This window comes from Carcharhinus amblyrhynchos, chromosome 26 (genome assembly GCF_965287045.1).
Source record: "Carcharhinus amblyrhynchos chromosome 26, sCarAmb.v2.hapA, whole genome shotgun sequence".
NCBI lineage: Eukaryota > Metazoa > Chordata > Chondrichthyes > Carcharhiniformes > Carcharhinidae > Carcharhinus > Carcharhinus amblyrhynchos.
The window spans coordinates 3,149,008-3,162,816 of NC_137349.1; the positions used below are offsets into that span (position 1 = coordinate 3,149,008).

Genomic DNA, 13,809 nt, shown 5'->3' on the forward strand with positions numbered 1-13,809 from the left:
TGAAATAGGGGTTTGGAGGATCAGAGCTGGACTTGATCATTTGGGAGGAATGGCCTTTAAGGGAATAAACTGCCTGTGAATTAAGAATGATCATTGGTTTTGGACAGTGATGTTGCATAAATTTTACAATGATGTCTGCTATGTGCAAGGCTTTCAATATGTTAAAGTTGCAACATGTTTGGTAATGTTAATATATTATTGAATATTTTTGTTTCATGAAGGCAAAGGTGGTTTTGATTACATGGAAATTCCCACTGTACAAGTCTGTAAAGGAAATCTACCTTTTGAGTGTGAAATATATTTCTCTGGTAATGTGTAATATATATTTCTGATGTAACCTGGTGTTGTCAGACTTTTTAATATTTTTCAGGAAGCTTGTGAGCTTGGGTTTGTGCATACAGTTGTGCTATTTTAATACTGTGGATTATTTGCATCAGATTTAAATGATTGCAAGGTAAGTTTTGCATTGACAAAGGATAGATGTGAGTTATGCCAAAATTTGTTTTACTAACATTCAAATATTACTGACTTAGGTCAGTTGTTTCAAATCAGTTACTTGAATATTTTTCCAGTAAGTATCAGTACTTCAAACTTCCAAAGTGTGATGTATCTACTCTGGCATGTTTGTATAGGATCAGAAGTAACACACTATTAAGGTTCCTTCAGAAGAAAATATTTCTAGAGCAACTGATGCACGAAGTTGCAAATTCTGCAATTCATTCTTGATCCTAGTCTGCAAACCCATGGTTTATGAAATAAATGTTTTATTGTTAACTATTTTAGGCTGATGCTGATCCCCCACACTTGCCTATCTTCTTTTCTGTGGATATGCAGTTTCACTTGTCAATTTCTGCTATTAAAGCCAAGTTTTTGAGCTGTAAGGAGTTTGCTCCTTGGGCACTATTATCTATTTGCAAATCTAGGTCAATTTTTGTAATGCAGGTTATGATTTTGAAGTAAATTCTTTGGTCTTGCTACCACTGAGGCTATTTGAAAATGGTTTGTTGCCAATGACTAGTGTCTTGGTTTTTCGGGGCAGTATTTCAAGTTGTTTTTGACCACGCCCAAAGTGTTCGCTGTTGCCTCTACTCCATTGGGTTCACACCATTTTTTTGTTTTTTTTACAGATTTGTAGCATGTGAAATGTTTTGAATGTTCAAAATTCTTAGTGTGCTATCCAAAGATGATCAGTTTACTATCAATGGTAGAACTGAAAATTTGCTAATGACTAACTTTTTTCAACAATTGAAATGAAGGAGAGGGGAAGCATCTGTAGATAGAGAGGGAGAGTCAACATCTTGGATCATAATTTTTGAAGAATTCTGTTTCTGCCCGACTCTGTCTATCTCTCTCTGGACAGAAAGATTGCAAATAGAATTCAATCCAGAGAAGTGTGAACCATGCATTTTGGGACGTCAAACAAGGCAAAGGATTATACAATAAGTGGGACAGTGCTGAGAAGTGTAAAAGAAGTGAGGGACCTTGGAGTGAATGTCCACAGTTCCCTGAAGGCAGCAGGATAAGTTGATAAGATGGTTAAGAAAGCATTTGAAATCCTTTGACCCATTAACTGAAGCATTGAATATAAGAGCAGGGAGGTTATGCTGGAACTATAGCAAGCATTTAGTTACGCCACAGGTTGAGTACTGTGTGCAGTTCTGATTGCCTCATTACAGAAAGGATGTAATTGCATTTAAGGGGTTACAAAGGAGATTCATGAGGATGTTGCCATGACTGGACAATTGCACCTGTAATAGGCTGCAGTTGTTCTTCTTGGAGCATGATTAAAATAGACAAAACTGAGGGGCCTGGGTAGAGTGGATGGAAAGGGTCTAGCAGAGAGGTCAGTTATGAGGGGGCATGGATTTATAGTGTTTGGTAGACAAATCTGAGGGGAGATGAGGACAGCCCTTCTCGCCCAGAGGATGGCAGGGATCTGGAACTCACTGCTTGAGAGGGGAGAAGCGAAAAGCCTCAACTCATTTAAAAAGTGTCTGGATATGCATCTCGAGTGCCATAAACAGTGGGGCCAAATGGTCTCTTTCTGTGTCCATAAACTTTCTGTGATTATATAATGCTCAAGTTACTGGTTTGAAGTGCATAACAATATGCCACAATCAAACAGCAGCTCAAAGTAATTGAGAAGTAAAAGTTACAATTAAAAAGATGACGTAAGCACCAAATAAGCAGGCATCATGATATTGTATGGTAATCGTTCATAGTTTTCACTGTGTATTGTATTCATTTAACTGGTGTTTTAATTGTTGAATTAAAAATGCAAAACTTGCTATACCAATATAATTCAAGAATAAGGATTAGAATGGTTTTATACTGAAATTAATTATCCTTTTTATTGGAGGTGTAAAAGGCATGTGCAGTACAAATGAGGTAAAAATGTTTCCTTTTTACAAGTGAATGCCTGTATCTTGTATTTTAAACTTGACCTTGAATTGTTTTCTTTGTATTTTTGGCCAAGCTGGTAACCTAGATTTCTTGTTTTTCCTGAGAGCCCACTTGCATTATTAAAATTCAGTTCACTCCAATCAATCTGTTTTAACAGATTCAGTTCATTCTGCACCTATGGTTTGCGTTAAAAAAATACCAAGGTCTCCATTAATTCAGAAAAATAGCATTTCTGCAGATTTCTTCAGGAAGCTTTCACTTGGAACGTTGAATTAGTATGATAGCCCGTATGCTTTTGGGGCAGGGGAGCTCTTTGTTTCATAGGGTTGGTGCTCCTTTTAAGAATTAGGGTTCTCTGCAGGTGAGTTCATTCTTTTTAAAAGAAGCAACCTGCTTCAAATAACTGTTCACGTGACCAAGCCTTGTCTGGGAAATCAGCAGTAGAAATTCAAAGGGTAACAAAAAATTATAGAGGAAATGCATTCTTTTGTGGGGTTCTGTTTTTGCATCGTTTAATTTAGAACAAGTTGAATGCAGAGAATGTCACTATCAAGCAGAAGACAGTTGAAATTCTGTGTGCTGGCACAAAGGATTTAAAACTCTTAACTGAAGCACTACTAACAGTGAGATAGACTTCTAGGATAGCCAACTGAGAAGACCGATGCACAACTCCAGAGTTAAATAGAATGAGGACAGTTCTGGCCTGAATGTTTAAGATGCTAGTGATGCCTGTGTTGAACTGGGAGTCTACGACCATGGGATTATTTGAGGAGATTTGATGGGAACAACCTTACCGGAAATAAGTGGAAGGCCCAAGAAATCTCAACCTTAAACAAATCTTGGAAACGTTACTTGGAGCAAGTGGTTAACCATCTGTTTTTAACTTGTGCTATTACGGGCATAGGTCAAATGGCAGTAGAAGGAAGTTTAAGTTTTTTTTTAAGTGTTCATTCATGGGATGTGAGCATCGTTGTAAAGTCAGCATTTATTACCCATCTCCAGTGGCCTTAAAATGACAGTAAGCTGCCTTCTTGAACTTCTGCAGTCCATGTATTGCAGGAATACGCACAGTGCTGCTGGGATGGGGCGGGGAGGGTCCCAGAATTTTGATCCAAAGTCAGTGAAGCAATAACATTGTTCAGAGATTATGTGGCTTGGAAGGAAACTTATGGTTTCCCAAGCGTTTGTTGCCTTTATCCTTGTAGGTGGTGAGGGTTGCAAGCTTGGAAGGTGCTATTGAAAGAGCCTTGGTAGTTGCAGTGCATCTAGTACATGATATGCACTGCTGCTGTTGTGTGTCAGTAATGGAGAGAATCAATGCTGAAAGTGGTAGATGGGATGACAGTCAAGCAGGCTGCTTTGTCCTAGGTGGGGTCAAACTTATCAAGTGCTGTTGGAACAATACTCATCCAAGCAAGTGGAGAGTATTCCATCACTTGATTTGTATCTTTTTTCCTTTGTTTATGGGATGTAGATGTCACTGGCTGGGCCAGCATTTATTGCCCATCGCTAATTGCCCTCCATTTCAGAGGGCATTTGAGGTTAACCATATTGCCATGAATCTGGAGTCACATGTAGACCAGACTGGGTAAAGATGGTAGATTTTCTTCTCTTAAGGACATTAGCAAATCATGTGGTTTTTCAGACAATCAACAATGATTTCATGGTCATCATTAGATTTTTTAATTCCAGACTTTTGAATTCAGATTTTACCATCTGCCATGGTGGGATTCAAACCCTGGTCCCCAGATCTCTGGATTACTAATCCAGTAACAATACCACTGTGCCACTGCCTCCCCTTGTAAAATGGAGTCGGGAGGTGTCATGACTTGCGCTTGTAGCCACAATGTTTATATGGCTGATCCAGTTTGTTTTCTGGTCAATGGTTTCCCCCCCCCCCCCCCCCCCCCCCCGACATGTAGGATTTACTGATGACCATGTCATTGAATGTAAAAGAGTCAATTCTCTTGTTAGTTGGAGACGGTCATTGTCTGGCATCTATCAGGAACGAGCATTACCTGCTACCTTCAACCTAAGCCTGATGATTGTCCAAATTTTGCTGCATGCAAATATGGACTGCTTCTGTATCTGCTGCTGAACATTGTGCAATCATCAGCAAAATCCCCACTGCTTAACTTATGGCTGAGGAAAGGTCATTAATCAAATAATCAAAGCTGGTTGGGCCTAGAAGATACAGCTGAGGAGCTACTGCAGCAATATTCCAAGAATGAGATGATTGACCTCCAACAGCCATAACCATCTTTCTTTAGGCTTGGTATGACTCCAACCAGGGGAGGGTTCCCCTCTCCTGCCCTCCTGATTCCCGGTGACTTCAGTTTTTCTAAGGCTCATTGATGTCAAGGGCAGTCATTCTCATCTCACCTCTCAAGTTCAGCTCCATGGTCCATGTTTGTCCCAGGGCTGTATGGAAGTCAGGATCTGGCCTTAGCAAAACCCAAATTGAACAATGGAAGGTATCTTCAATGTGAAGACAATTTCATTTCCGTGAGGGCTGTCACTCCTAAAGATGCTATTATGACAGATGCATTTGTGATAAGTAGATTGATGAGGATAAAGTCAAGTACGTTTTTGCCTTTATTGGTTCCCTCACCACCTGCCGCAGACCCAGTATAGAAGCTACATCTTTAGGACTGGACCAGTTTGGTCGGTAATGATGAACTGAGCCTCTGTTCATGATGGATATTTAAAGAACCCCAACCAGAGCGCCTTCTGAGCCTTGGCCACCCTCTGTGCTTTTTCCAGTTGATAGTCAATGTGGAGGAGTACCGTTTCAACAGCTGAAGGGTATGTAGTAAGCAGCAGAAATTTTCCTTGCCCATTTTGACCTGATGCCATAAGACTTCGAGGTGTAGACTGAATGTTAGACTCCCAGGAAGACTCCCTCCCAACTGTGTACCACTGTGCTGCCACCTCAAATGAGCCTGTCCTGCCGATGGGACAGGACATAACTGGAATGGTGGTAGTGCTGTCTGGGACATTATCTGTTAAGATATGATTCACCAAGTACAACAATAATAGCGTATTGCTTGAATAGTCTGTGGGACAGCTGTTCTAATTTTGATATAACCCCACCAGATGTTTGTAAGGAATATTTTTTAGGGATGACAGGGCTAGGGTTGCTGTTGTTTCTGGGGGAGGTCCTTTCATTATTTTTAGATTTAGCAGCAGTTTGATGCAACTGCTTGGCTTGCTATGCCATTTCAGAGGGTATTTTGGAGTCCACCACATTGCTTGGTTTGGAGTCATAAGTAGGCTATACCAAGTAAGGATGGCAGATTTTCTTCCCTGAAGGACTTTAGTGAACCAGATGGGTTTTTATGACTGTTAACAATTGATTCTTAGAAATCAAATTTAAATTCCACCAGCTGCTATGGTGGCATTTGAACCTGTTTTGGCAGAGCATTAGCCTGGGCCTCTGGATTACTCTTCTAGTAACATTACCACTATGTCACTGTTTTCCGTTTACAGTAATCGTAACTATGTTCATAGTACTTTATCTCTGTTAAAAAGGTAGTTGCAGTAAAATAGTTATTAATATTTATGTTCTTCAATTTTTGTAGTGTTAAATTCTTTGTTTTTTAAACAGCGAACCGTGTGGCTTAATTATTTGAGTAAATACTTAAGAACATAACATAACATAAGAAATAGGAGCAGGAGTAGGCCATCTAGCCCTTCGAGCCTGCCCCGTCATTCAATAAGATCATGGCTGATCTGAAGTGGCTCAGTTCCACTTTCTCTCTTTCTCCCCATAACCCTTAATTACTTTGTCTGTCAAAAACCTATCTACCCGTGTCTTAAATATATTTAGCGAGCTAGCCTCCACCACTTCAATGGGCAGAGAATTCCAGAGATTCACCACCCTTTGAGTGAAGAAGTTCCTCCTCAACTCCGGTCTAAACTGCCACCCCCCCCCGCCCCCATATACTTGGCGGTTATCCAAAAATATTACTTTTTTCATTTGAGATTATAGTTGGCCATTCAGCCCTTCAGTCCTGTTCTGCTAGATCAAGGCTGATTCAGACCTTCTCTCTACCAAGACAGATCAATATTTCACAACTCATTATATAGAAAAATGCTACCTGGAGGGCCTAGCTCTAGTTTTACCCTTATGCACTCTTGTTTTTGGTTTACTTATCAGAGCTTCCTTTATCCAACGTCTGACCTGTTGAATCCATTTTAAACACCTCAATTTATTCACCCCTCAACCTTATTAAACTTACATTCCCTTGAAATATGCTAGTGAGTTTGTTCTTTATCCCTTTCAATACTTTATCCTTCCTGAGATTTGGTACTCAGAATTGATTGTCGTATTCCTGATGTGATTTGACGAAGGCTCTCTGCTTTTTAGAAGTGAAACTTGCTTATCTTTTTGTATTGCAACCATTTTGAGATAAAGACCAACATTTCATTAGCCATTTTGGATTGTTCTGTACTATGCATTTGGGTGATCTGTCTAATTGGGCTGTTTGTCATGGCCATTGTTATCCCTTTCTTTGCCCATTTGCTATCTTGCACTGCTTAAACTACCCTTGCTCTAATCAAGAGGACATTTTAGCACAAGTCACCTTTTCAAGCTGTAAGTGTAAAGCTATCCCTGTAGAACCCACTGTCCATCTTATCATTATCCCTACAGCACTGTCCCTCTGAAACTATATTGTAGTTCCTTCACTGTCGCTCGTTGTAAAGCCTGGAACTCCCTGCCCATATGCACTATGTACCTAAATTGTACAGATTCAAGAAGGTGTCTTGCCACCACCATCACTTCCTCAAAAGCAATTAAAGATGGGTGACAGCAGTGGTTTCTGTAGTATAGTGGTTATCACATGCACCTCACATGTGGAAGGTCCCCAGTTCGTAACTAGACTAAAACACTATTCTCGTTAAGAGTCAGAGCATTTGCATGATTTCAGTTTGTTGCTGAATATTCTCCAAATCTCGATGTTGCTGCGATATTAGGAGCGGCACAATGGTCAGCTCTGGAATTCTCTGCCCGTTGAAGTGGTGGAGGCTGCCTCGCTAAATATTTTTAAGAAGCGGGTTGATGGGTTCTTGATAAGAGAGGGGATTAAGGGTTATGGGGAGAGGGCGGGAAAGTGGAACTGAGCCACAACAGATCAGCCATGATCTTATTGAATGGCGGGGCAGGCTCGAAGGGCTAGATGGCCTACTCCTGCTCCTATTTCTTATGTTCTTATGTTCTTATGTTCACTGCTGTCTGAGTGCCAGGTACTTAGCTTCAATTCTGGCTTTGGGTGACTGTGGGAGTTCGCATATTCTCCCTTTGCGTGGGTTTCTTCCAGGTGCTCTGGCTTCCAGGAACACTCCAAAGATTTGCAGGTTGGCGGCTAAATTCCCCCTTAGTGTCAGGGGGGTCAGTGAGGTTATGAGTATAAGGCCTGAGTAGGATTATTGTTGGTGCAGACTCGATGGGCCAAATGGCCTCTTTCTGCACTGTAGGGATTCTGTAATTCTATGACTAGTGTTAGCCTCACCCAGAGATGCTTGCAATCTCTGAACATTTTTAAAAATCCCATACAATTAGATTGGTAACAACCTATTTGACCCTACATTGAACTTCTGACTGAATATCTTCTCCATTGCAAAGTCTGCCTATTTTTCCCTCTGTGACATTGTGCATTGCCATCCCTGCCTTAGCTGGTGAAATTTTCATGTTATATTTTTGGATCTTGCTATGTGCAACTTGGTTATTATGTTTCTTATTATCACAGTTGACTGTCCTTCAAGAAGTAGTTCATTAGCTGAGTTTGTGAAATATATAAATACAATGAGAGAGAATACTTTCTATGGTGTATTTGTAGAAGTTAGTGAGAGTTGTAGTGGACCTGCCAAATTTCCTTAGTTTCCTGAGAAATTAGAGGCATTGGTAGGCTTTTTTAACCATAGCATCCACATGGAGGGACCAGGACAGGTTGTTGGTGATCTGGACACCTAAAAACTTGAAGCTTTCAACCATTTCTACTTTGATAGAATTTGTCCCCATTGATGTAGGCAGAGGCATGCCCTCTGCTACGTTTCCTGAAGTTGATGATTATCTCTTTCGTTTTGTTATTCATTTGTTCATATGGTGTTGCTGTGCCATTTGCAGTTTAGTTGATTCTGTGACTTGATCAACTTGTAGTACTGGCTGATGAAAGGACATATCGGCAAGTGTAGTTTTATCTTTTGTATATGTGCTTCAAGCATAGTTCTTTTCTTGTACACACAGTGGGCGTAAGCATCAGCAGTTCTTTCAAGCTTTCATGTTGCATTGTCACTGAATTAGAATGTTTACTTTGTGTCAGGGCATGTTGGGAAACAATTTGTTTGCACAGCCAGGTGAATTTTTCATTGTCCAAACTTACAAGTGACATGTGTAAATGAAGCACATGCCTTAGTAACAGTGAGATTTGTACTTCTGAAAGCCTAGCATTTGAATGTACGCCTTCTTAAGAAAATTAAACTCGTCCTCCTATTTGCAGTTTTTAGATGAATGTGAATTTATTCCCTTAGTTGCCTTCAATGTTGTGTTAATACAATGAATTTTACCATGAATGGATTTATGAGAAGAAAGTCACGATCTTATAGGAAGAAACATTGTGTGTGGTGAGGTGAAAGTTAGGCAGTTGCATTAAACTGTGATAGAATTAGGAAGATTCTTTTCCTTGAATTTGAATTTTATCCATTCAGTATTGTGTGTTCTTAATTTAACCATCCCTTCCTTTACACACTTCCACTAATTTCACAGGGTAAAATAAGATGCATCCGCTTACTTCACTCCATTATTTTCTCATTTTCTTTTTATGAAATTGTGTTATTGGAATTGTCTTCATTATTGAATGGATTTTAATAAATGTAATCAGCATGTCAATATGTAGATCTGTAAATATATTGTGTTATTTTAAAGTGATAACAATGCTGCAGCTGAATACTCAAATCTATATGCTAACCATGTGCAATTGTTGTTTTCTAGGTACCGGAGAAAGTGGCAAGAGCACATTCATCAAACAGATGCGGATCATACATGGGAGTGGATATTCAGATGAAGATAAAAGGGGTTATACGAAGTTAGTCTACCAGAATATATTCACTGCCATGCAGTCCATGATCAGAGCCATGGAAACCCTTAAAATTCAATACAAATATGAGCAAAATAAAGTAAGTTTGTAATGCGCAGAGTGCCTGGTATTTCTTGTTACCGTAATTTGTGTTCAGTAATCAGCAAACTACTTTGTTTGTCATTAATAATCTAAAGCTTGCCCATCATTCTGTGACGTCTATTTAACAGGAGACCATTTCCTTAAATCATCCATTCTTCCACTTTATAGAAAAAAAAACCCTTTGGTAGGGAATGAATGAAGGGCCAAGTTGCAGGCAAGCTGATAGCAAACTTGCTCCAGGTCCTTAAGTAATAATTTTTCTAATTTGCTGCTGGGGGTTTAAAAAATGGATCTGAAAGATTTTCCACTGATCCCTTTTCTACAGGATAGAGGTACTTTACAGCACTTTAGTGCCTTATCAACTTGACTGAAATCATAAACATGTTTCGCCAACAATTAATGTATGGCTAATAGTTCTAATTCATTTGCGATTAGCATTTTGCATCCATCTTGAAACAGTAATCATTGAAACTGGCAACTGAATTGTAGTTGGCTACTTCTATGTTGAGAAAACATTTACAGGATCACTTGGGAATGAGGCCAGATGAGTTGCTCTTGCAGAGAGCTGGCACAGGTCTGAATAGCCAGTAGCCTCCTGTGCTGTAACCATTCTGTGATTCTGTAACATTGATTGAGCAGCTTGTTAACCACTAAGGATATTATTTGCTATTTTTTAGTTCAGTGCAGCCCCAGGAGGATACCTGCAAAGATCACTGTAGAGATAGTGTGTAGATTATAATTAGGGGAGGGAGGCAGTAGCATAGTGGCAGTTTCACTGGACTAGTAATCCAGCAACCCAGGGTAATCTTTGGTGATCAAAGATCAAATCCTTCCTTGGCAGATGGTGAAATTTGAATTCCATAGAATTCTGAAATTAAAAGTTTAAAGATGACCTTGAAATGATTGTCATTAGTGAACCCATCTGGTTCACTAATTTCCTTTGGGAAAGGAAATCTACCGTCCCTGGTCCGGTCCATATGTTACTCCAGATCCACAGCCATGTGGTTGACTCTTAAATGTCCTCTGAAATGCCTGAACAAGCCAGGCAATTAGGGCAACAAATACTGGCTAAGGCAGTGACGCCCACACCCCATGAATGAATAAAAAAAATCTATAATTTAAGTTAACAGTAGCTGAATTGCTTTTTTTTTATGAATTAATCAATATTGTTTTGGTTAGGACTTTTCAAATCCACTTTGATGTAATTGTTACAAGGCTGGTGTTTATTGCCCATCGAAAGTTTCCATGATGGGCTGATTTCTTATATCACTGAGCAGTAGCTTGTTAGACAAACTCAAAGAGCACCTTAAAGAGTCAACCTCAATGTGGGATGTCTTACTATCCATCCCTACAATGCACTGTAAGGTTCCCCCCCAACCCAAAAGTCCATAGAACCCGTACATTGCAGAAGGAAATTCAGCCCATCGACTCTGCACTGACTCCCTAAAAGAGAATTCCAGGCATCCCCCACCCTATAGCTGTGAACCTACGCATTTACCATGGCTACCCACCTAACCTACATATCTTTGGACTATTGGAGGAAGCCAGGGCACCTGGAGCAGACCGATGCAAACATGGGAAATATGCAAACTCTACACAGACATGTCACCCAAGGCTCAAATTGAACCTGGGTCCCTGACGCTGAGAGGCATCAGTACTAACCACTGTGCATCATATTGGTATATACCACATGGTAGGTGTTGCATAAGGTTAAATCTCACAAGATCCAAGTTGAGGGAGAGAAATGGATACAAAATTGGCTTGATGACAGAAGATGTTTGTAGAGGGTTGATTTTTAAACTGGAGGCCTGTGACCAGCGGTGTGTCTCAGGGGTCAGTGCTGGGTCCACCGTAATTTGTCATTTGTATTAATGATTTGGATGAGAATTTAAGAGACATGGTTAGTAAGCTTGCAGATGACACCAAAAATTATGACACAACGGACAGTGAAGAAGGTTATCTAGGATTGCAATGGGATCTTGATCAATTGGATCAGTGGGCTGACAAATGGCAGATGGAATTTAATTTAGATAAATGCGAGGTGATGCATTGTGGTAAATCGAAACAGAACAGGACTTAGTTAATGGTAGGGCATTGTGGGGAGTTACACAACAAAGTGATCTAGGAGTATAGGTTCATAGCACCTTGAAAGTGGAGTCAGAGATGCACAGGGTGGTGAAGAAGGCATTTGACGTGCTTGGTGTCATTGGTCAGAACAGGAGTTGGAACATTCTTGTTGAAGTTGTACAACAGTAAGAAGTCTCAACACAGAATAAAGTCCAACTGGTTTATTTGGCAGCACTAGCTTTCGGAGTCTCAGACTCCATCAGGTGAGTGAGGACTTGTGTTCTCAAACAGGGCATATAAAGACACAAACTCCATTTACAAGATATTTATTGGAATGCGAGTCTTTACAGGTAATCAAGTCTTAAAGGTACAGACAACGAGTGGAAAGACAATGCAGACAGCACTGACCTCCTCAGAAGACAAACACGGGACGTGGCGGACAGAGGACCCTTCGTCGTCCAGTACTTCCCCGGAGCAGAGAAGCTTCTCCAGAGCCTTCAACATGTCATTGATGAAGATGAACATCTCACCAAGGCTATCCCCACTTCTTGCCATCAAACAACTGCACAACCTCAAACAGACCACTGTCTGCAGCAAACTATCCAGCCTTCAGGAAAACAGTGACCATGACACCACATAACCCTGCCACAGCAACCTCTGCATGACTTGCCAGGTCATTGACACAATACCATCATCTCACGTGAGAACACCATCCATCAGGTACATACTCTTGCGACTTGGCCAACGTTATCTACCTGATACGCAGCAAGAAAGGATGTCCCGAGATATGGTACACCGGGGAAACCATGCTGATGCTATGACAACGTTTGAATGAACACCGCCTGACAATCACCAGGCAGGAGTGTTCCCTTCCTGTTGGGGAACACTTCAGCAGTCATGGGCATTCAGCTGCTGACCCCTGGGTAAGCGTTATCCAAGGCAGCCTTCATGACATACGACAATGTAAAATCATTGAGCAGAAACTGATGCGTGCAGAAATGGAGCGGCGATAATTATGGGGGATTTTAATCTGCATGTTTGACCCAAGTCGAATGCGGTGGGCTTGAGGAAGAGTTCTTGGAATGCTGTTGGGATAGTTTCCTTGAACAGTATGTGTCGGAACCAACGAGGGAGCGAGCTATTTTTGATCTGGTGTTGTGTAACGAGGCAGGAAGAATTAGGGATCTTATTGTGAGGGATCCTCTTGGGACAAGCGATCATAGTATGGTTGAGTTTTTGGTGCAGATGAAGGATGAGAAAGTAGGGTCCCGAACCTGTGTCCTCTGTTTGAACAGAGGGGAGTATGATAGGATGAGAGAGGAATTGGCAAATGTAGATTGGGGGCGCAGATTGGTTGGTAGGATGGCTGAGGAACAGTGGAGGATCTTTAAGGAGATCTTTTTCGGTGCTCAGCAGAAATATATTCCAATGGTGGAGAAGGCATAACCAGCCGTGGTTATCGAAGGAAATAAAGGAGAGTATTAAATTAAAAGCTGATGCGTTCAGAGTGGCTAAAAGTAGTAGGCGATTAGAAGATTGGGAAAGGTTTAAAAATCAACAAAGAATGACTAAGAAGTTGGTAAAGAAAGGTAGGATAGACTATGAAGCTAAACTAGCACTAAATATAAAAAAGGACAGTAAGAGTTTTTACAAATATATAAAGAGGAGGCTGGCTAGAGTGAATGTTGGACCCTTAGAAGATGAGAGGGGGGATTTAGTGGTGGGAGATGAGGAAATGGCTAAGGCCTTAAGTAAGCTTTTTGCCTCGGTCCTCATGGAGGAGGACGCGAATAGTTTGCCGGATATTAAAGATAGAAGGTTGGTAGGAGTTGAGGGCCTGAATGCGATTACTGTTGCTAGAGAGGGTAGTGCTTGATAGACTACCGGGACTGATGGTGGACAAGTACCCAGGACCGGATGGAATGCATCCCAGGGTTCTGAAGGAAATGGCAGAGGTGATAGTGGATGCCTTCGTGATTACTTACCAAAATTCGCTGGATTCCGGGGAAGTGCCGGAAGATTGGAAAACGGCTAACGTTACGCCGCTGTTTAAAAAAGGTAGCAGACAAAAGGCAGGGAATTATAGGCCAGCTAGTTTAACATCTGTAGTTGGAAAAATGCTTGAATCCATCATCAAAGAAGAAATAACGAGGCACCTAGA

At 40.9% G+C, this 13,809-nt stretch overlaps 1 protein-coding gene across 1 annotated transcript in view; it reads left to right on the forward strand.

Annotated features, from left to right (window-relative positions):
- The window catches only part of LOC145358598 (guanine nucleotide-binding protein G(q) subunit alpha), a 129,079-nt gene that overhangs the window by 65,063 nt on the left and 50,207 nt on the right, over positions 1 to 13,809 (forward strand). Inside the window, exon 2 of the mRNA XM_080212789.1 lies at positions 9,395 to 9,579. Within this exon, the coding sequence (XP_080068915.1) occupies positions 9,395 to 9,579 (185 nt within the window). The remainder of the gene's footprint in view (positions 1 to 9,394; positions 9,580 to 13,809) is intronic.